The following is a 21028-nucleotide window of genomic DNA, read 5'->3' on the forward strand; positions in this document are numbered from 1 at the left end:
ATTTGTGATATCAATACAGCTAAGTCACGTAAATACAAAACATGTTGCATTACAAATGCTATAGGTGTCACATTTGCGAAAGTTATAACTATTGACATTGTAAATGACAAAGCTATTAATTTAGCTATTTTCAAAACCAACACATAAATAAAAAAAATTGTCATTTACAAGACCAATAGCTCAAACTTTCCTAATGCGAGGCCTATTGCATTGCAAATGATTGTTTTTATATCTGTCAGTGCTTCCTGTTGAGGTTTAATTTTCGTGACAGGCGCCTCATTGCCTACTTGTAACTATTCTCTGACCCTGCTTCAAGGGTCAGAGCAGGGTCAGAGTATAGTTGCAAGTCGGCAAAGAGGCGCCAGGAAGCACTTACAGGCTTACAGCAGCAGGTGCCCAAGTTGAAGATAATTTCTTTGTAACCCTTTTGTAAAAGGTTACAAAAAATTAGCTTCAACTTTTGCACCTGCTGCTGTAACCCTGTAAGTGCTTGGCTGAAAATTTGTCCCGCGGCAATTTCGCGAGATTCGCGGATCGCGAAATCACGGAAAATCCACAAATTCCGCGAGTGGAACGAATTTTCAGCCCATGCTTAATTTCTACAATATGTGTCCAAATTAAAGTCTAGGGAGAACTATCGTATTTCTTAATATATGCTTAATTTTGACTTTTCCAAATCCCCCATTTATTGTTTAACACCTTGCTGCTACGGGCTTTTCCCCGCCTGTGCTGATTGATGGATAATCCCATTGTTCATGACAAGGTCAGCTCGTCATAAGCACAGTTCAACCGTGCCTCACGACGAGCTGACCTTGTAATGAGCATGGAAGGGGTTAACTTAACCATCACACTAATGTCATTTCACAAGTGAGTTTGTTGATAGAGCACTTTCATCATCTGTTGAGTCTTGCATTTTTCTTTTCTGACCTAGAATGTAATTTTCATTTATGAGATGATTTGATCCCATTTCTTTATCAAATTTCTTAATTAATTATTTTCATAAAATATATCTACAGCTTAGTAATGAAGCATAAAGAAATAGCAGAAAAAGCCTTATGGTCATTTGTGGCATCTAAAAAGGTTTTATAATACCTCCTCCTGCTGTTGTAAACCAATTTTCAGTACTAACTACCTTTCCTAAGTTTTCAAAAACACTACGTGCTTTAGCTTCCTCTAACTCAGGTTTTAAATCATAAATGTTCTTTACAAAACATTTTATTACTTTACTTCCGTCAGGTATATAGGAGCAGCAATGAGTACATTTAAGCATTTTGCAAACTCCCCATTTTTCTATGAGCAATATGTCTATAGTAAGACAATACTGCAAAAAGCTTCAGCTTATAGCAATTAGCTTTGTGTTTACTACCAGTAAAGCTCCACAAAGGCTTGTTGCCATTTTGTCGACAACAGTTGGCAACTTTATTATCTTTATGCCATGTAATATGATGACTACAGGTGGAATGATTGTACAAAACATATCTCACACCAATTCAGCTTGTGTCTCTGTGCAGCTGTCAATGTCAATGCATCTATGGCATATTTTAGGACTGCCAATGCATCAATGGGACATCTTAGGACTGTCAATGCATCAATCGCACATCCCACCCAGTCAGCAGGCAACGAGGAATAAGCATTTTGTTCACAAATGAAGTAAACTCTGGGAATTGCAGATTCTTCTCCCTGTAAATTTTGCCTTGATCCTCCTGTTTATTCAAATGAATGTAAAACTCAGGCAGTCCTTGCCATGGTGATGTCACACATCGACTACGCCAACTCCCTATACTATGGCATCCCAGCATATTTCACTCATCGCCTCCAACTGGTACAGAACTAGGCGGTCAGACTGATCCTACAGGGAAAATAAACGCCAACACGTCACCCCACTTCTGAAAAAACTCCACTGGCTTCCTATTGCACAAAGATGTGCCTTCAAAGTGGGCTGCATCATCTTCAAATCCTTGAATGGCAGAAATCCTAAATTCATAAACAGCATGATCACAAGGTACAACCCCACCCGCAATCTGAGATCCACCCACTTACATCTTCTGACAGTACCTTCCTTTCAACAGAAATGTTTTGGAGGTTCCAGTTTCTCCACACTGGCCCCAAGATACTGGAATTCCATGCCATTAGAGATCAGATCCTGCACTGATCTCATGACAATTCATAAACTTGAAAAAACATGGCTTTTCAAACAGGCATATCAGTAATTCTAGTATAAACTGCCCCACCATCATCTTTCCCAGTAGCGACAAGAAACCTAGCTGGTGTACGAGCGCTTTACAAATCAACTATAACATAACATACATGTTCACAACCACTAATGCCTACATTATTAGTTTCTTTGAGTGTTCTTCTGCTGTAAATGAAAATGTTCCCTTTATTTTGACTATCTAATGTTAATTTGGGGTATATCAACTTCATACTAAATTCATTTTCTTTCATGCAAAAACTTTTCCAAACATCACTATGTTTGTCTTTAGTTTGTGGTATGTTTGTAAACCTTTCTTTTAAAGCCATTATGAAGATTTCCTCTATTAATCTCATTAAGCATGTTAAGTTATGTTTGTAAACCTTAATAATATCTATAGGTCTAATGGGAAAGAAATAATACCAAGCTGTGTCCATTTCTTTTGCTTTTGAGCGTAAATTCATGCAGATTCACGGTGATCCAGTAACAAACCCTCAGGAACACCAAACAACAGCCACAAATAGCGCATCTCACTATCAGCAGATGGATACACGGCCATTTAGCCCACACCCCGGAGGTAGGGCGGCAAGTTTTGGTAGAGCGCTGTTGGTGTAAACCAATATACATTTCTGAACATTCAAGGAGCATTCCGAGTATCGCATTTTTCTCTTTTGCTGAACCCCCCCCAAACGAACAATAAAACACATGTTATTTGCTTTCATCAGATTACATACAAAAACTCTGCAGCAGCCACACTTCCTCGCCCACTCCCCCCCCGCCCGCGCCAGTGATGCCCTTCACAGTTCTGAATCACTAATCGCAGGTATCCTACGATAGTCCACAAGTGCAGTAGTGTTTGACACCATCTCAGTGTCAGTGTCCCATTCATCCTGGCAACCCATCCCACACCCATCCAGGGAAGCTCTCCCTCATAGCCCCCCATCCAGCCCATGGTAATGTCTCCACTTAGACCAAACTCTGCGGAATTTTTTGGGACATCCCCTGGCCTTATAAGTTACCCTTTCGGCTGCCATGTAGAGATCAAGCCCTCTTCTCCATTCCTCCAGGTCTGGGGGGTCCGGCGCTCCCCAGTGCTTTGCAATGTCCCTTTTCGCCACTACCAGTGCAAGGACCAGAAATATAAGAAGGGGACGTGTCAGATCTACCTCGTTGGTCATGCCCAGCAGTGCTAGCTTGGGATCTTGTGGGATCGAGGCCTCTAGGACCTCCTCTAATTCTTTGAACACCTGGGTCCAATATGTTTGTATGACACTGCAAGACCATATCGTGTGGAAAAAATCCCCCACTCCTTGATGGCATCTAAGGCAACGTGGGTCCTCTACTTTCCCCATTCTGCATAGCCGCTGTCTCTCATAGTAGGTTCTATGGAGTACATTCCACTGAATCAGTCGCAGTCGGGACTTGATGGCCACCTCCCGGGGATGCATCAGTACTGTGTCCCAGTCCAGGTCCTCCATCTCGCCTACCTCTGCCTCTCAGGTGGCCCTGAGGTTTGCCAGATCCCCCAGCATATGGTTAGTTAACGCTTTATATGTCAGGGAGACCGTCTTTCCCGACATCTTCTCCTGAAGGAGCCTCCCTTCCAGCGGTGCATATTCAGGAATGTCCACAAATGCGATATTTTGGGCCTTCCAGGCGTGCCGAAGTTGTATATATTTAAAATGTTGTGTGTCATGGAGCCCGAATTCTGACTTAAGTACCTGAAAGGATTTGAACTCCCCCTTGGCAATTACATCCCCTATAGTGGAGATGCCAATGTCGTCCCATCTTCGGAAACCTCTTAGTTTGTGAAGTTCCGCCAACCACTGGCAATGCCACAATGGCGTCTGTCGTGTGGGCTTCTTATCCCATCCCATGCGACGGTTGGCCTTCGTCCATGCGCATAGTGTTACAGCCGTGGCCGGTAGGAGGGAAGTCCTTCTAAAGGTTCCTTAAAGAAAGCATAGTAAGTTTTTGGACAACATTTTCGCTCTTTCAAGAGCGTATGTCGGGTGGTCCGCCGGGGCATGGAGCCAGTCATTTATTGGCGTTAGATGTTCTGCCCAGTAATAGGCCTCTAGGTTAGGAAGTGAGATCCCACCACTGTATTGATGTCTCTGGAGCGTGGACAGAGCCACCCTGGCATGCTTACCTAGCCAGAGGAAAGATCGCAGGTCCGCATGGATCCTGTGAAAGACCGATGCCGGTAGCGGATAGTATTCATTTTGCACAGCATATAGGAATTTCGGCAATGTGACCATTTTATACATGGCCGCCCTGCCTAGGAGTGTCAGCGGGAGCTTTCTCCACTGGTTCATATCTGCCACCGCGTTAAGTATGATCCGTTCTAAATTTCTACCGAAGGAGAGGGTCTCACTCACGGTGATATAGACCCCGAGGTATTGAAAGCCCTCGGTGGTTGTCAGCAGGTTTTCTGGTAAACTCCCCCTTCGGTTGCGACCACCAGGGTCATAAAGTACTGATTTGTGCCAGTTTATTTTGTGACCGGCCATCGCGCCATATCGTTTTATTTCTCGGAAGAGCTCTGGGATCGAGGTTTCTGGTTCGGTTACATAGAGCAGGACATCGTCTGCGTATAGCGAAATTTTTTCTGGCAACGACTCAGCGTCGCTGCTCGTAAAACCGCGAATGTCATTGTTTTGCCGGATCCTGGCGGCGAGCACCTCTATTGTGAGCGTGAACAAGAGGGGGGACAGGGGGCACCCCTGTCAAGTGCCTCTCTGAATCTGAAACTCGCGCAATAGAGTCCCGTTCACCCGTATCCTGGCTCTCGGGCAGTGTAGAGGAGCCGTACCCACTGAACAAAATTTGGCCCGAAACTGAACTTACCTAAAACTGCAAAGAGGAAGGGCCAGTGCACCGCATCGAACGCCTTTTCGGCGTCCAGGGAGAGGAACCAATGGGGGTCGCTGCGGGCCCGTACTTCTTGTGGCCAGTTATGGGTTCTCCTAAGGTTCAATTTAGTGGCTCTATCTGGTAAGAGCCTGACTGTTCCAGATGAACCAGACCTGTAATAACTGCTCTCAAGCGGGCTGCCAAGATGGTGGCTAACAGTTTCACTTCCGTATTCAGTAGGGAAATGGGTCTGTATGAGGCGCAATTCTCTCGTGGTTTGCCCTCTTTATAGATTGGGACAATCGTAGCCCTAGCTAAGTCAGGGGTAGCTCTCCCTCCTCAAAGGCCCTGGCAAAGAGGCCCCTAAGGTGGCGTCACAGTAGGTCCACTGTTCGCTTAAAGAGGTCTGCCGGGAAGCCATTAGGGCCCGGGGTTTTGCCTGGTCTCAGTCTGGCAATGGCCTCGGCGTTGTCATCTACCATTATGTCCGCCTCTAGGGCTTCCATGGACTCGGGGGGCAGGGTCGGTGGACTACTGCACCCAAGTACTGTAGCGCCTCCTCTTGAGTAGCAAGATCACGAGCTGTATAGAATGCTTCAAAGCGAAAGTTTCGGCTATCTCCTATCGGTGTTGACCGTATTGCCATCTCTGGCTTGTACACTGTCAATCGACCTCGCCGCCCGTTCTTTCCTGCTGAGCCACGCCAGGAGCTTCCCCGACTTGTCCCCTACATCGTACAGCCTGTGGAGGGTGGCAAGGGACTGGGTCTTTGCTTCGTCAGTTGCCAGTTCCCTGTATTGTTTCTGAGCATCTAGAAGCCTTCGAAGGGTCTCTGCGTTTTTTTGGGCCAAATAGTCCCTTTCCCTCTCTAGGATAGCCTGTTCCAGGGCGGCCACCTCAGCCTGGAGTCGCCGTCTTTCTTCACCCAACCTAGAATTTATCCTGTCTCTAAGTACCAGCTTCAGGGCTTCCCACAGAGTAACACTTGAGTCTACCGTACCCTAATTTTCTGCCAGATATACCTTATTGCCAGCCCGGATGCCTCTAAGTATGGTCGCGTTCTGCAAATCCCAGGCCGCCAGACGCCAAGATCCCGCGTGTCTACCCTGGTCCCGTCCTACTCTCACATACAATGGCGAGTGATCCGATATGCCCCTGGCCCTATATTCTGCAATATTGTCTGCCCTCAGGTATTGGCGGGACATAAAAATGTAGTCGAGTCGCGAGAACACCTTGTGCGCCCCGGAGTAGTATGAGTATGCCTGTTGTGTCGGGTGAAGCCACCTCCAGATGTCTGTAAGTCCTATGGCGGACATCTGACTGCAGAGTGTGGTCTGGTGCTCGCCTCTAGTCATGTCTCCAGATCTGTCACGTCCGGTGTTCATAACATCATTAAAGTCTCCTCCCACCACTTGTATCATATCAGAGGTCTCTAAGAGTATATGGCTAAGCGCTGTGAGTGTACGGGGCTGCAGTTTGGGTGGTGCATAGACCGAGACAAGCATGTAGGTGCGTCTGTTCCTGGTGCCCTGCACTCCGGCGTAGGTTCCTTGTGGGTCAAGCCAGGTGCGGGTAATGCAGAATGGGGAGGCTTTTTTAACGATGACTGCGACACCTCTAGAGTCAGAGGTATATCCCGCATGTGCTAAAACCCTGTGTCTCCCCGAGCGATAAAGGCGCACTGAGTACCCTTGAGGTGTGTTTCTTGGAGGAAGGTAAAGTCTGGGTGCACCCTCTTAATGTGTGCGTTCAACAGGCCTCGTTTGATTTTAGAACCCAGACCATTGACATTCCATGTCAGGATGCTCAATCTCCTATCGCCCCCTCGAGGAGTGACCACGGTACTTGCCATTGGATTACGTGGTAGCTGCATGTGGCCTGGCCCTGGCATGTGCAGGTGATGCGTGAGCTCAGTGTGCGTTGCTGCATGATTTCAGTGAAATTGTACCCCCCCAACTTTCCCACCCCAGGACCATCATCCGAACAAACTTGAGAACCACCTCTCCCACCCCACTCCCCACCTCCCTCCCCTTCCAGTCTTATCCTTGGGCAGGACATAACTTTCCGTGAGAGCAGGCCTGTCGCCCACCCACAAACACCATCCCTATCAAGCACCCAGGTAACAAAGAATCAAAGAACAATAAAACTTGTAAAACAAGGAAGCGTGTCAACTTGCGTGCTCTCCTCTGACTGGCTGCCATTCCCATGGCCCAAGCACACCACCGTTCAAAGAGCGTGTCATCGTGGGGACATCTGCGCTCCATCCTGTATACTCAGTGGTCCATATCCCAGCAGCTCATGATTTGGAGTCTTGCGTCTCTGATTCAGGCGCACTTAGTTGTCCAGAGAAGTCCTGTTCCATCACTCGAATCTCTTCCACCAGAGGGTGTGCGGATTGACTTCCCTCATCTACTTCCTCCTCTCCAGACGTACGGCCCGCCAGATCATCTTCATCTCCGTCCTCCGAACGAGCAGTCGGTCGTAGGCCAGCAAAGCGTGAACCCGTCCTGGCAGTACCTGTCGGCGAGGCCGAACGTTCTTTCCGCGAAGGTCCCACATCACGGCCATGGTAGTGTGTTGTCTGGATTTGCCTCCTTGACTTCCTCGATAGTCTCAGCCTTTGTGCTTTTGGTAGTTCCCAGTGGGTTGCACTACGTAGGGATCTGTCTGACGTGTCTCGGCTGACTCTTTCCCTGCTGTTTAGGATCGGGCGTTCCTCTAGCCATTGCCAAGCGTCTTCCGGGTGGGTGAAGAAAAGTGACTGGTCCTTGTATATCACCTTAAGTTTTGCTGGGAAGAGGAGCATATATGTGATCTTTAAGTCTCTGAGTTTCGACTTCACGGAGTCGAAGGCGCAGCGTTGTTTCTGTACCTCCTGACTGTAGTCCGGAAAGACCATGATATGAGCATTTTCCAGACGTATCTCGCCCGGTTTCCTTGCCTCTTTCAGGATAAGGTCCCTGTCGGCGAAATTAAGAAAGCGTGCTATGACTGGTCGCGGCCTTGCTCCCTCCGGAGGTTTCGCCAGGAGGGCCCTATGTGCCCTCTCAATAATGAAGCAGGGGGAGAATTGCACCGTCGGGAAGGTCTCTGTGAGCCACGTGCGTAGAAAGGATACCATATCAGTTTTCTCAATTCCTTCTCTAAAGCCAACAAAGCCTAGGTTATTCCGTCGCGCTCTATTCTCAGCGTCGTCGACCTTCCATTGAAGTTGGCGATGAGATGCCTGCAGCTCCGCCATGTCCTTGCGTAGGGTAGTGATCGAGTCTTCCGCCTCACCCATCCATGTCTCTGCAGAGTTAACCCTGTCGGATAGGTTCCGGAAGTCCTGTCGCAGAAGTGTCACCTCCGAACATACTTCCCCTATTTGTACTTCCAGTGCAGCTCTGGACTCCTGAATATCTGTCCGCGAGGCCTGGATGGCCTCCATCAGCAGCGCGGTGTCCAAGCGCGCACCTGACGTGTCGCTGGGGCCCACCGTTGCCGCGAGCGGGGCAGTGAAATTGTCCATGGTCCCCTGTTTAGGCACTTTCGGTGGGATATCTCTCTTCCCCATTGCTCGCTGGGTCAGGTCGTCGAGTATCTTGGGCGGACCGCGAGGCACCCCACGTCCCGGGCGCCGCTCGCAGCCCGGAGGATGTGCCGCCGGCTCTGAGTCTTTCCAAGGGTGTCAGGTAAAGGAGCCTCAGCTTGCTGTTCACACGGGACGCGGGTCTCCTTCTCGTTTGTCTAGCCAGTTGGATGTCCGGCGGGTGGCGGCAGGAAGGACTGTCTGTCTCCGCTGTCGTCTGTCGGCCGCCTCCAGCAGTCCCTTGGATCCCGGCGGTGGGCCCCGCTCCTGAGCCAGGTAATAGCAAGGGCAGGCGGGCGCATGATGGAAAGCCACCAAAGGGGGGGGGGGTTCACTCCCACCCTCGGACAGCTTCGGAGTGTCAACAGGCCCTCAGAGGTCCATCTGACAGTACTGGGCACTCTCTGTCTGTGCCCCCAGGAGCGACTCTAACCGGCATCCTGGACCCCCCCCCCGCGGGGTTCCCTGTTCTTGGATCACTCTCCCCCTAAGCAGTTCCAGCCTCAGGTGGTGTGGATTTCCCCGCTGCTGAATGGTGGGCGGCAGCCGGCCCGCAAACGTCGGAGCGCCACACACTACCCTGCGATAGCGGCCGCCATGTTGGTTAAGGCACCGATAGCCAGAGGCCGTCAGGGGGCTCACCGCAACAGTCTCTAATGCCCACGGGATCCACCAAGCCGTTCCTACCTCCGCGACTGGTGCTCCACTGGACCCGTGAGCTCGGAGATCTCCAGGACGACCTCAGCTTCTCAGCGCCGGGACCGCCGCCATATTGGTAAAGGGTACTGGACCCGGCAGGGCCCCCAGAAACCCCCACCACGGCTCCCAAGGGGTCGGATCGCCGTATGGTCACCTTTAGACGAGGCAAGAAGCTGTGTCACACGCCTGTGTGGTTCCCTCGGGTCGGGAGGGTCCCGGGCAGCGTCGATCGCGGACTTTCGTTTATGCCGCCGCCATCTTAAGGACCGCAGCGCTCCCGGGGGGTACGCCTTCCAGTCGGCGCCGCGCTGTCGTCTGTGGCCAGTTCCACAAAACAGTGCAATCCCCAAGGTCAGGCCGACCAGGGGCACCTCCGGTACCAGATTGGTGTGGTTTGGGATGGTATGAGTGTCGGATATTTAGGCAGCCAGCCGGAGCTCTGGAGAGTCACGTCCTATCCAGTCATGGTGCTGGCCACGCCCCCCCAGTATTAAGGTAACAATAACAATAAAGGTCCACTCAAGGCCTCAATAAATGATTCCCTTGCTCAACCATTGATAGCTGGCAATGAGCAAGTAGGCTAAACTTAGGAGACAGGTGTGTAAAGCATTTAAAAACATAAATACAGTAAATAAGCAAGACGCATAATAAAAATCCATCATCAATTTATAAAAATAGGTTATATTTGTATGAACAAATAGACACCAAAATATAAAAAATCCACTGTAGGGAACAGAGGTATGAATTTTTAAAGACTAAACACTTTTTGGTGCTTAAAAAACAAAAGCACAAACTTGGGACTTCTGGTCGTGCTTGACAGGGTCAAAGTCAAAGTTTCAGGCTGACAACGATGGAGCATGGGTCAGATACACTAAGTGGGAGGCCTCGGTAAAAATGTTACCTTTAAACTTAGAAACGTTTTTGGAGCTTTTTCCTCTAGACATTGAGCCAGGTGATGTGTCAGGCTGGATTCACGTCAACATTGTCAGCTTGGTCCAGCTCAAGCCCTCTGTCAACTCCTAGGAATCTTGAGCTCCGGAGATTTCAACAGGATGAACTTGAAATGCAGGCCGGGTCACGGTTTGACATGGCCTGAGTTTCGACGACAGGTCAGTCACCTTATGGAGATTTTTAGAAACGTTGCTCCAAACTTCGAGAAGGTCCTCCTCAGTCCTTGGGATGTTGGGACAATACACAATACCCCATGGCCAAATCATTGAAGGTCCACTGGATTCACCTCAGGCCGGGGACTTGTTGGGGGAGATGGTGCAGGTGAGCTCTGTTAAGTTAACCTGTTGCTATCAGGGAGTTCACTCCTTAGTCCTTGTAAATACAGGAAATGTCCTTAGGGCTGTAGTTCCAGATTGTGCAGCAGGTGCAGTCCTTCAGAGTGCAATCCTTTGGTACAGATCAGGATTCCAGGAGGGCAGTCCTTCTTCTCCTTGTTGCTTCAGGTAGAGGATCTGAGTTGCTGGGCAACACTCTCATATTCATCCACAGTTCCTGGGTGACAAGCAAGGGAGACACCCCTTACCAATAGATTGTAGGGTGGCACCCTCTTGCATGATCACTTGCTCCAAAGTGTGGCATACTCTTGACCCAGAAAGTACTATTCTTCCCAAATCCAAATTGGAGAAACATTCTCCTGGAGGTTAAGATCAGCCATCCTATTGACACAGCTAAGTTACCCTACACTCCCTTTCCAGCCCCTCTGCTAATCTAATTACAGGAGCTGATGTCTGGCTGGGGGGTGTAGCATGTTGGGGGTATCCTGTGTGGCCCTAAACTGTCATTCCCTATTTGAAGACAAGCTTGGCTGCTCCACCCCTATCCTGCCTTTTGCTCTGCAGCTGCAGATCTCCTCCCACAGGATATCCTTTGTCTGTAGTCAGGCCATTTCATACCATATTAAGAGAACTTGGCTCAGCATGGCACAGGCAGGCCAATTAGGACAGGGCTGCTGTAAGGCTGGATTTTGGCTTCCAGAAAAGAAAGTTATATAACTTCTTTGCTGTGATTGTTATAACAGATCTAACAATGGCATGTTGGATTAATTCTAACTATAATTTTGATACTTTGAAGTATAATTTGAGTTCCTTTCTTTCAATAGTTTTATTTTATTAAAATATTTGTATTCCCATGTTAGCCTATGTTAGTTGTGCTAACATTTTCCCTTACCCTGACATATAAAACATCTTTTATAATGCCCCTGCTTATAGTTACGAGTCACCCTACCTCTGGGGCACCTAGGGGGGACCTTAGGAGTGACTTATATATAAGGATAAGGTGGGGTGAGACTTTGAAAGTACCTTTAATTCCAAAGTTGAATTTGCATATAGGTTTAATGTGAAGGCAACCTAAAAGCAGGGCTGCCTTTTAAAGGACAGCTGGCAACACAGTACTGCACACGTAAGTGCATTAAATAGACTGGGTCTCTAGACCTCCTTGCCCTACCATATAGTAGGGACTTACAAGTAGGTTGTCAGTTCCAATTGAAATTATACCTAATTACTGTGTACTTTTAATCAGAGCACAGACCATCGTTCTGGTTAGGAGAGCCCAAGGGTCAGTCGGAGTCAGAAAGTCAGTATCTACGCAAAAGGGCGCAAAACGTGGGGGGACACTGAAAACAGGTCCTGGTTGCTCACAATCTGTCTTCATCATTAATGTATGCATGTGGTTATATTATATTCTTTGGTCTAGACTCTACTTCTGGGGTTAAATTGAATCCTACTGATACTATGGTAATAGTTATTACTAAAATTGAGCACATAACATGTTATCACTTGTTTCTGATGTACCACATTTGTCTAGAATCAAGCTAGATAGTTACGTTTCAAAGTTCAATGTAGATTTCTGTAAGTTGCATTTCACAACAATTAGCTTTCAACAGTTCAGTTCTCTAATTTGAAAATCCTTATCTCAATTCCAAGTTCTGGTAAATATGTTATCCCTACCTTCTACTGCAGACTCTGGCCCAGGTTGGTCTTCTGTAAAATAAGAAACTAAGATAATAAAGGTCTAACAGGACAATTCTTGTTCCTCAATCAGTTATTGTTTTCGTTTATACATTTTTCAATGCTTTTCAGTTTCATTTTCCAAATTTTCCTTGTCAATGCTTTTCATGGGGATTCATCCAGTTTATATCTCATATCACACAAATCATCTAATATTGGCGTTTAGTTCTCTGTCCACATAGTACAACCACTCTTTCTCTTTTTGATCTTCTCAGAGATTGTTGATTTTGCTCTCTGCCCGTTTTGATCACTTCAGGTATAATTGGTGTTATTTTATCAACTGAGGTACTCCAGTTTTCCTTTTCTTTTAATTCTGTGACCACTCAGCCCTGTGGAAGACCATCCTTATTCCATTGCTTGTTCCTTCACTTGGAGCTTCTAGTTGTACTGATGAATTATCAGGATTGTTCTCAGTCTGAGAATCAGTCTCTGCTTCTATTTCATTAGAGTTAGAGTTAGATTTGCCTTTTGCATGTGAATTTGTTCTGCAAAAGGCAAATCTTCACCCCTTTCTTCCTCTGGTTGCTGTTGATCAAACTGTACTACTGGTCTTGGTGGTTTCTCAGGTGTTGGTAGAGTCACCAATGCTTGTCATTCAGGACCAAAGATCACAATTACTTCTTCAGAGTTTCTCACTTTCTTGGTTTGAGAGGCATCAATCCAATTCAGACTCTACTACAATTAACAGCTGTATTGGTTACAAGTATTATTTGTAAGGGGCATTTTGATCTTAGTTCCAAAAAATTCTTCTGAACTTGCTTGTTAATCAGGACCCAATCACCAGGATTGAGGTCGTGGCACTGTTCTTTATGTGCATCTCTTAACAGCATGGACTAATTCAGCCAATCCTTTGTAGTAATTGAGTATCATATCATCTGTGATGTTCAATAGTGTTTGTGCAGGTACCGCAAACAATCTAATTGCCCTGGCCATCAGGATCCTGTGTGGAGATAAGCCAGTTTTCCTTTCTGGGATACTTTGAATACTCATCAATACCATAGGTAATGCATCTGGCCATTTCAGTGATGTTGAAGCACAAATATTTGCTAATTGGGACATAATGGTTCCGTAGACCTATTCAACAATTTCATAAGCCTCAGGTCTGTAACTGGAATGCCATCCCTGCTCAATATGTTGTGCTGTAAAAGTAATCGTCAGGACTTCATTATTAAAATGAGTTCCCTTATCTGATTCTAGAGAAACTGGCAAGCGCTACTTCAGTATCAATTCTCGGAATAACAGTTTTGCCACAGTGAGGCTGTCATTTCCTCTGGTTGGGTAGGCTTCTAGCTATCTTGAGAAGACATATACTATGACCAGAATATTTCTCAGTCCACTTGATGACATATGACACATCTGTGGCAAACCTCTTTAGCTAATGTTCTGAGCCTGGGACCAGCTTTGGCAACAAAGTCTGATCATTGTTTCCCTGCCTAAATGTGGGTACCCATGATAGGTCTGTGTCATTGGAAATAATATACTGACATACATATTTCATTTGGATTTTTCTAACATCTAGCTTTAATTCAACAAATCTGTTCTGCTTTTGAAAATGTTCCTGTACCCTCTTTAATTTATTAAAAGTATCAGTCAGTTTCATCACAAAGGAAATTAAGTTTCCCTTTTAATCTCACATGAGAAATTTCAATTAAATGTACAGGTCTAAAAAGCACAATACTGGGCAACTGAATCATCATATCTGTTTCCCATGGCAACATAGGCAGAATCACTTTGATGAACTGCCCATCTAACCACTGCAATCTTTTCGGGTATCTGCAAACTTCATGCACATTTTTAACATACATTTCATTCCTTATTGGGGTACTTGAGGGAGTTAAAAACAACTTCTTTGTGGCCATACTTCCCCATGATCATGGACAAACACTGAAGCCATACTGACTAATTTGAAGTATTTCCATAAGTCTCTCAATCTGAACTACACTTTGATCAATGGATGTGATAAAAGCTGGAGGTCCAGCAGCTAACATCTCTTCCAAAATGTCATCCATTGAATCCCCATTGGTCTATTTCTCCTCCTTTTTATTCTTTTCTCCCTCCTCTGTTGCTCTTCTCTTTCTACCTTTTCCTGGTCTACAAACTAGTTCCCTCAATCACAGCTTTCCTCCATTTGCGCTCTCCATTTGAGCAGGTCTATAGGGTGGTCTAATTTCATGCATTTTTCCTTTCAAATTCTCAGGAATTCTGTACCATATATTAGGAAACTCAATGGACCCTCTTTTTCCATGATTTTGAATTGACAAAGCCAGAAGCATGTTTCTAATACATATTCTGTTATTAATATGTATGCAGGTGTACCCTCAGGAGGTGCCTCATCACCATTCCATAACGGAATAGTAACAACACCATTCAACAAAATCGCAAATTCCTATAAAATATTTCATGACGGCAATGAACTGAAAAGCAAATGCAGCTTCAAACTATTATTTTGATTCTGTTCCAGATACATCAAAACCCTACAGCCCAACCCTGTTACTGCTAGTATCTCTCTCACTTTTTTTGTCAATGTATCTCAATGTGGTATACATTCAACTACTGACCAATCTCAGTGTAACACCTTGGTATCACCAAACAATCCCAGCACAAAAGCACACCAACCGAGCAATCTCAGTGCGCACCCTGTGATGTATGTATTTACTCATTGCAGAACTTCACCCTCCTTTACAATTCTCCTAGTACTTACACAAACATTAATAAAAACTTCCAAATGACACAAAACATATACCAATTCTTGATTGCTCTACCAAAGAAAGAAAAGTGCTACAATCATTCAAAAAGACCCAAAAATGTAAGTGAAATCTAGAACAGCATGAAATCACCCTAAACAATGCTGCATCACCCTTATGAGCAATTAGGTTCAGCTAACATCAATCAATGTTAAACAATCATAACACTGTTTTAGTATCCCTATCACAATGGTATAGGTGATGGCTCCCTGATGCCGGCGTTTTTCAAACAGTTTAGTTCAAGCATTGCTCGGGAGGAAGCCCGTTCGGCATCATTGACTTCCGCAGCCTCTAGTCGAGTAAACTTTTTGCACTTCGGGAACTGGAAGCTTTCACGATTCCTGCAGTTCCGGGTTTCAGTCAACGCCTGAATTGTCTTCTTTGACAGAACATTTTTGTACACTCGCAGCATTCAGTGGCATCCGAGGAAGGGACTGGTGTCCCGAAACGCATTGGGCTTTAACAAAATGTTTTGTTGCTCCACATAAGATGTGAAAACTGAATAGACATGATTAATAGAAGAACCGTTTGATGTTTTATCATGTGATATGAAGTGTTAACATATAATTAGGTTTTGTACACTAATTTGTTGATTGTGCAAATAACAAACTTTTGTTAAACCGCATTCAATTGGTGTCATCAACTTGGTTGTGTACATTGATACATCTCAGGGATTAATATTGTTTAAATTTTGATGAGAGTGTTTTAAATACATAAAATTTCACGGTAGTGCACACGGGCCATGAAGTGAGAGTTCTCTTGATCTTTTGGCAATTCATACAAACGTGGGATAGGCAGCCCACAAATACTGTGTAGCACACTTACAACATTATTTCATCTTGACAAAAACACATTCTATTTTCTTAGCATACGCTTTAATCTGTCAAAAAACGGTGTGCAACGCTTACGTCTTCTTTTTCACCTCACATTCTACACCTTGAACCTGCAAACAAGAACTATCCTACAATGATGGCTTGTCAGTGTATCCCGGTATCTTCGACTACACCGAGTCTGAAACTTTTCAACTTTTTTACATAATAGCAACTAACGTCATAATTCATTTCCCATACAAAAGACAAACATAATTGTAATATACAACGCATCACTTATTAATACTCACACCTCCAAACAGCGAGGAAAGAGTGCAAATTTAATTAGCTTATCAGTTCTGCCAGTGACTTATGAGAAAGGGCCTCTACTCCATGCCAATTTCTTATTCAAGGCAACAGATCTTTGCCACCATTTTTGAATGGCAGCTAAATCATTATTAGTCAGACATCATTTTATTCAAATCTTAAATTTACTCAATAATTAGAGTTTTGATTTGCGTTCAAAAACCCTTATTCTCATAGAGAGATTAGTAAATATATTTTTGGCTTTATTTAATTAGTTAGTCAGATAAATCAGTTTACAAAAATTATCAAGAAAATATGGCTCAATTCTGCAATAATGTAAAAAGGACAAGCGTGTTCCATACAAATATTATTCCATCTTCTAAATAAAGGATCAGAATAAAAGTTATTAGAACACATAAAAGAGTTTGAGATAAGAGTGAGTTCAATAAAGCATAAGGTTAAGCAGTCAAACTCCTCATAAAGAACAGTTTAGGAGACTCAGCCGAGTATCAATAGTCAAAGGAGTATCAGCATACAGTTGCAACAGCAATCTGTATAAATAAAGCCTCATTGGGGTAATAAGGGGAGCCAGATGCAGCAGTAGCTACAACCATCAAAGCTAGGAATAGGAAACATTGAGAGTCTCAGAGCATCACCTCCAAAGCTGCAGCAAATCTCTAAAGCAATGACCTATCTAACTGGAAACACACACTAATATAAAAGACACAAATACAGTATTTAAAATCATTACAGTAATGACAGAAATTCAGGGTATTACAATGTAGTAGGTGAGATCAAGTCCATCCAATGAAAATACATCTTTCAATTCGTTCTTTCGTTCTCATGTGAAGCACATGAATTTGATAGTCTACTATCACATATGTAAGAGACATTACCAAATGTTTGCACAATTTGGAAGTGTTAACCTTGGTTCCCAGGGAAGTTTGCTGCAGAATCTATTCTACTATTTTTTCAATATTTCAGTGCACAAGAATGAGCTATGCTCAAGACAGAAACATTTACTTGCAGATTTCTAGTTAGATAATGCTTTCTGTATTTCCTAAAAGTGAAAGGTATTGTGAAATTATATGGCTTTCTATTCATCTTTATGTTAACAGAGATTATATAGAAAGTTCAAGTTTAGTGAACATGTTGCTTAAGAAAGATAATTTAATAAAAATTCCACAGTTATGATGAAAATTCTAAGCAAGTCACATAATGGTCAAAATATCAAATACAATTGTACATGGTTCAGCAACTTCTAAAGCCTCTATTAGTTAAAGGGAAAGATAACAAAGGCCTACCAGTGAATACGACTACTTTTGCAATTTTTTTTACGTGTGGTATCTACAATATGTTTTCACATTAATGTCTAAGTCAAAGTCGCAGGTTTATTAATAAAGGCTTAATTTAGTAATTTTGACTTTTCAAGGTTCATGCTCTCAAAACCACGCTAGGGATTTTGCTGTCCCAACATTACCGATTCCAAAGACATCAACATGACTAAAATGGATAGAGGAAAATGAGTTGTGTATTTATCATTTTAGGAAACATGCCAAAAGACGTCCTTAGAAATTAATGCAAATCTGAAGAGTCCATTTTATCCCATAGAGAAAAGTTGACTGTCTTAGTAGAAACACATTAAAGTAAGCATGGACATAGGTTAGTGGTTTGCCTGGATAAGGGTTTTGCATTGGGAATCTGTTGTTTCAATGGAAGTCAAAGATCTCCAAAAGTGACAGTCATTGTGTTGAGATTGAAGCTGAGATCGAGAAGGGCATAATGATGTCAGATAAAAATGCTGAGTGGGAGAAACCTTGAAATGATAGCCACCATGGTTGCACCATCATCAGACACAGTTACATTCTGAGTTCTAAAATTTTCCATACGGTCAGTGATATTCTTTTCAAGGTACACTGAAGTTTTCTTTCTTGCTGCAGAAAACTGACTGATGTTCCAGGAAATCTTTACTACTAAGGCAATATGTCTGTTGGTTGGCCCGGGCACCTTGCCATAGTCCTTCAGAAAAACCATCTCACCTCAATCTTTCAGAACTTGTAGGATATGTTCTGAATCTCAAGTTCTGGTACCACAAATGCTTCCAATTATTTAGTCACTGTTTCTGAAGAAGAAACCATGGGTTCAAGTTGAATAATACTTTTACATACTCCAAATGAGTACCACAACAAAAAGCCAATTTCGTACTGGTCTTGCTGGGTTTACTCCTAGAAATAACCTGGATCTACTTCTCAATGTGGGTCACTAACAGGTTGACTTCTCTGACCCCAAGAGTAGCCTTTAGAGTCAGATATTCAAAGAGAAGCAGGATGGGTCTGCAAACCTTCCTTATATTCCTTCCCAGATTTAGAGAAGGGATGACGGCGGTAGCCGAATGGATGGCCACAAATTGCTTGCAATTAAATGCTAACAAAACGGAGGTTCTGCTGGTTGGGAAGAACGCCAGTCTGTAGAGCGAGCATTGGTGGCCGTCGGCTCTGTGGGATATCCTCACCACTAAGGCAGTGATTAAAAAATTTCGAGTCTGGATGGACTCATCCCTTAGTTTTCAGACCCACACAAGTAAAGTAACCGCCACGTGTGTTGGTCTGCTGCGGGGTCTTAAGCCTCTTCTGAAGTATTTTGATCTGTCATTGCGATAGCTGATTGTGCAGGCTACCATCTTATCGCGCCTGGACTATGCCAGCTCCCTTATTTTGGGGGCAAATAAGGCAGAAATACTCCGGGAGCAACACGTCCAAATTTCTGCAGCTAGAATGTTGGTGGTTCTTCCGTGTTCTTGCCCTGTGGCTGCCACTATTCGAGGGCTGCATTGGCTTCCTATGATGAAGCGGATCCGTTTAAAATCTTTATGTCTATCCTTTAAGATAGTGAAAGCTGCCAGCCCTGATCTAATGAGTGATCTTCTCACTCCTTATGTCCCCACCCCCGCCAGCTTCGCTCGGCGGGTCAACACTTGGTTGTTGTCCCACGGGTTAAACTCTGTCGTGCGGGGGCCGCTCTTTCTGCTGTCTTGCTGCCAGGTTGTGGAACTCTCTGCCTGAACCTATTCGGGGCATAGACTGCTTGCTCGCCGTTAGGAAAGCTATTAAAACGTTTCTTTTTCCCCTAGTGTAGTCTTCTGGTTCTGTGACGGTTGTTACGACCTGAACTGCTGTGTGTGTTATTCCGCCTATTTGTAAGCGCCGGGACGCCCCTTTGCTGAGGCAGCTGTGCGCTATGTAAATCTTTTTAGCATAACATAACATAACATAACATATACATGGATTTATTCATAAGCAGTCTTGGGGTGATATTCTAGCATCGCTATGAATTGTGTCTGATCGATAACATGTTTCAGAGGGTTTACTTAGTAGTGATCACATTATACTAGAATGCCATATTTCACATCCTAACGGATATTTCTTCACCCATGGTTAAAAAATCAAGACCCAAATTGAAACCTGGTAGCTTAAAAAAACTACTAATAAGCATTTTCTAATGAAGTATTAATATTTATACTGACACTCAGTAAATGTTTCTTACCGGTGGTGTGCTGAAAATGTAGAACGAAGAACCTTTTAGTGCCAAAAACTTGTATTTGTATAATCGAGAAGAATCAGAACCATGCAGCTTCTCAATCGCCCAGCCCATATGTATAACCTGCATAAGAGTAGATCAAAGAAACTCGTTAGTTCCACTCAAACAAATGGAAAATACCGTAGAAAATGTTATTTTAGATGTTTATGTATCTGTCAAATGATTACTGGAAAAAAGAAAATCAAAAGGCATTGTCTCCCAAAACTGTAAGACTGGGCACTTAAGACTTTTTTTTAAGGACTGAGGTTCTGCAAAGCTCTATGGGACCGATTCACAGAATGAACTTAATACTCAATCCTAAACTTACTACTATTTTGGTATACACAGAATGCACTTACTCATTTCGGTATTCACAGAAGGCACTTACTCATTTCGGTATTCACAGAAGTTAGTAGTCCTAACTTTAGGACTCCTAAATGCCTTCTGTGAATACCGAAAGTCTTAAAATTAGGATTTTTCACAATTTAGTAGTAGTAAAGTTAGGACTCCTAACTTTAGGAATCCTAAATGCCTTCTGTGAATACCGAAAGTCTTAAAATTAGGATGGTCTGCTGTGAGATGATTTGGCCAACCCCTCCTACTTAGGCAACTCCATGCCGCACATGGCCTTTGGGCCAAATCCTGAGGGCATGCAGCCTCCCTGAGCCCTAATAGGCCCCGGGAACCACACCTCCTGTGTCACGTGGTTTGGGTTTCCGTTTGCACTGTGTCATGTTAGCATGAGCTTGTTAGAAGTTAAACACCATTTTCCTTTTCGCAGCCTCTGCACACAACACATTTTGTTATAAAAGCTTTTCACTACTTGAAATATTTTGATTTACACGAGAATAACATGTTAGCTTACAATATTAGCCAGCTTGGTAATTATGTCTGTACAGTGAGTGCCGAGGCCTCCAAGGCCATTTTCACACAGCGCTTGTTGTTCAGTTTGATCATCGCATTGGCTAGACATAATATAGATGCAGCTGTGACCAACTTTGGTTTTAGGCGGGATTAATAATGCCCGCCCTTCTAAACCCAAAGAGACCTTCTGTAGATATATTATAATATACTAGCTAAATAGAACCTAGGTTCTATTTAGACCTGTTTCCTTTAGCATTTAACATGCTTTCGCCCTTTGTATTTTATGGAATAGTAGCTATGCTGTTAAACTTGATCTTTATAATATGTTTGTGTGTACTTGCTAAGATACTGTGTTTGAGAACACTGCATTAGGAATAAACATTTCAAAGTTGCAC

At 44.2% G+C, this 21028-nt stretch overlaps 1 protein-coding gene across 1 annotated transcript in view; it reads right to left on the reverse strand.

The window, feature by feature from the left end:
- Nucleotides 1–21028, reverse strand: part of SNTG2 (syntrophin gamma 2) — a 1272125-nt gene that overhangs the window by 342676 nt on the left and 908421 nt on the right. Inside the window, exon 13 of the mRNA XM_086925639.1 lies at nucleotides 19737–19853. Coding sequence (XP_086781765.1) covers nucleotides 19737–19853 — 117 coding nt within the window. The remainder of the gene's footprint in view (nucleotides 1–19736; nucleotides 19854–21028) is intronic.

This window comes from Lissotriton vulgaris, chromosome 6 (genome assembly GCF_964263255.1).
Source record: "Lissotriton vulgaris chromosome 6, aLisVul1.2, whole genome shotgun sequence".
Classification (NCBI taxonomy): domain Eukaryota; kingdom Metazoa; phylum Chordata; class Amphibia; order Caudata; family Salamandridae; genus Lissotriton; species Lissotriton vulgaris.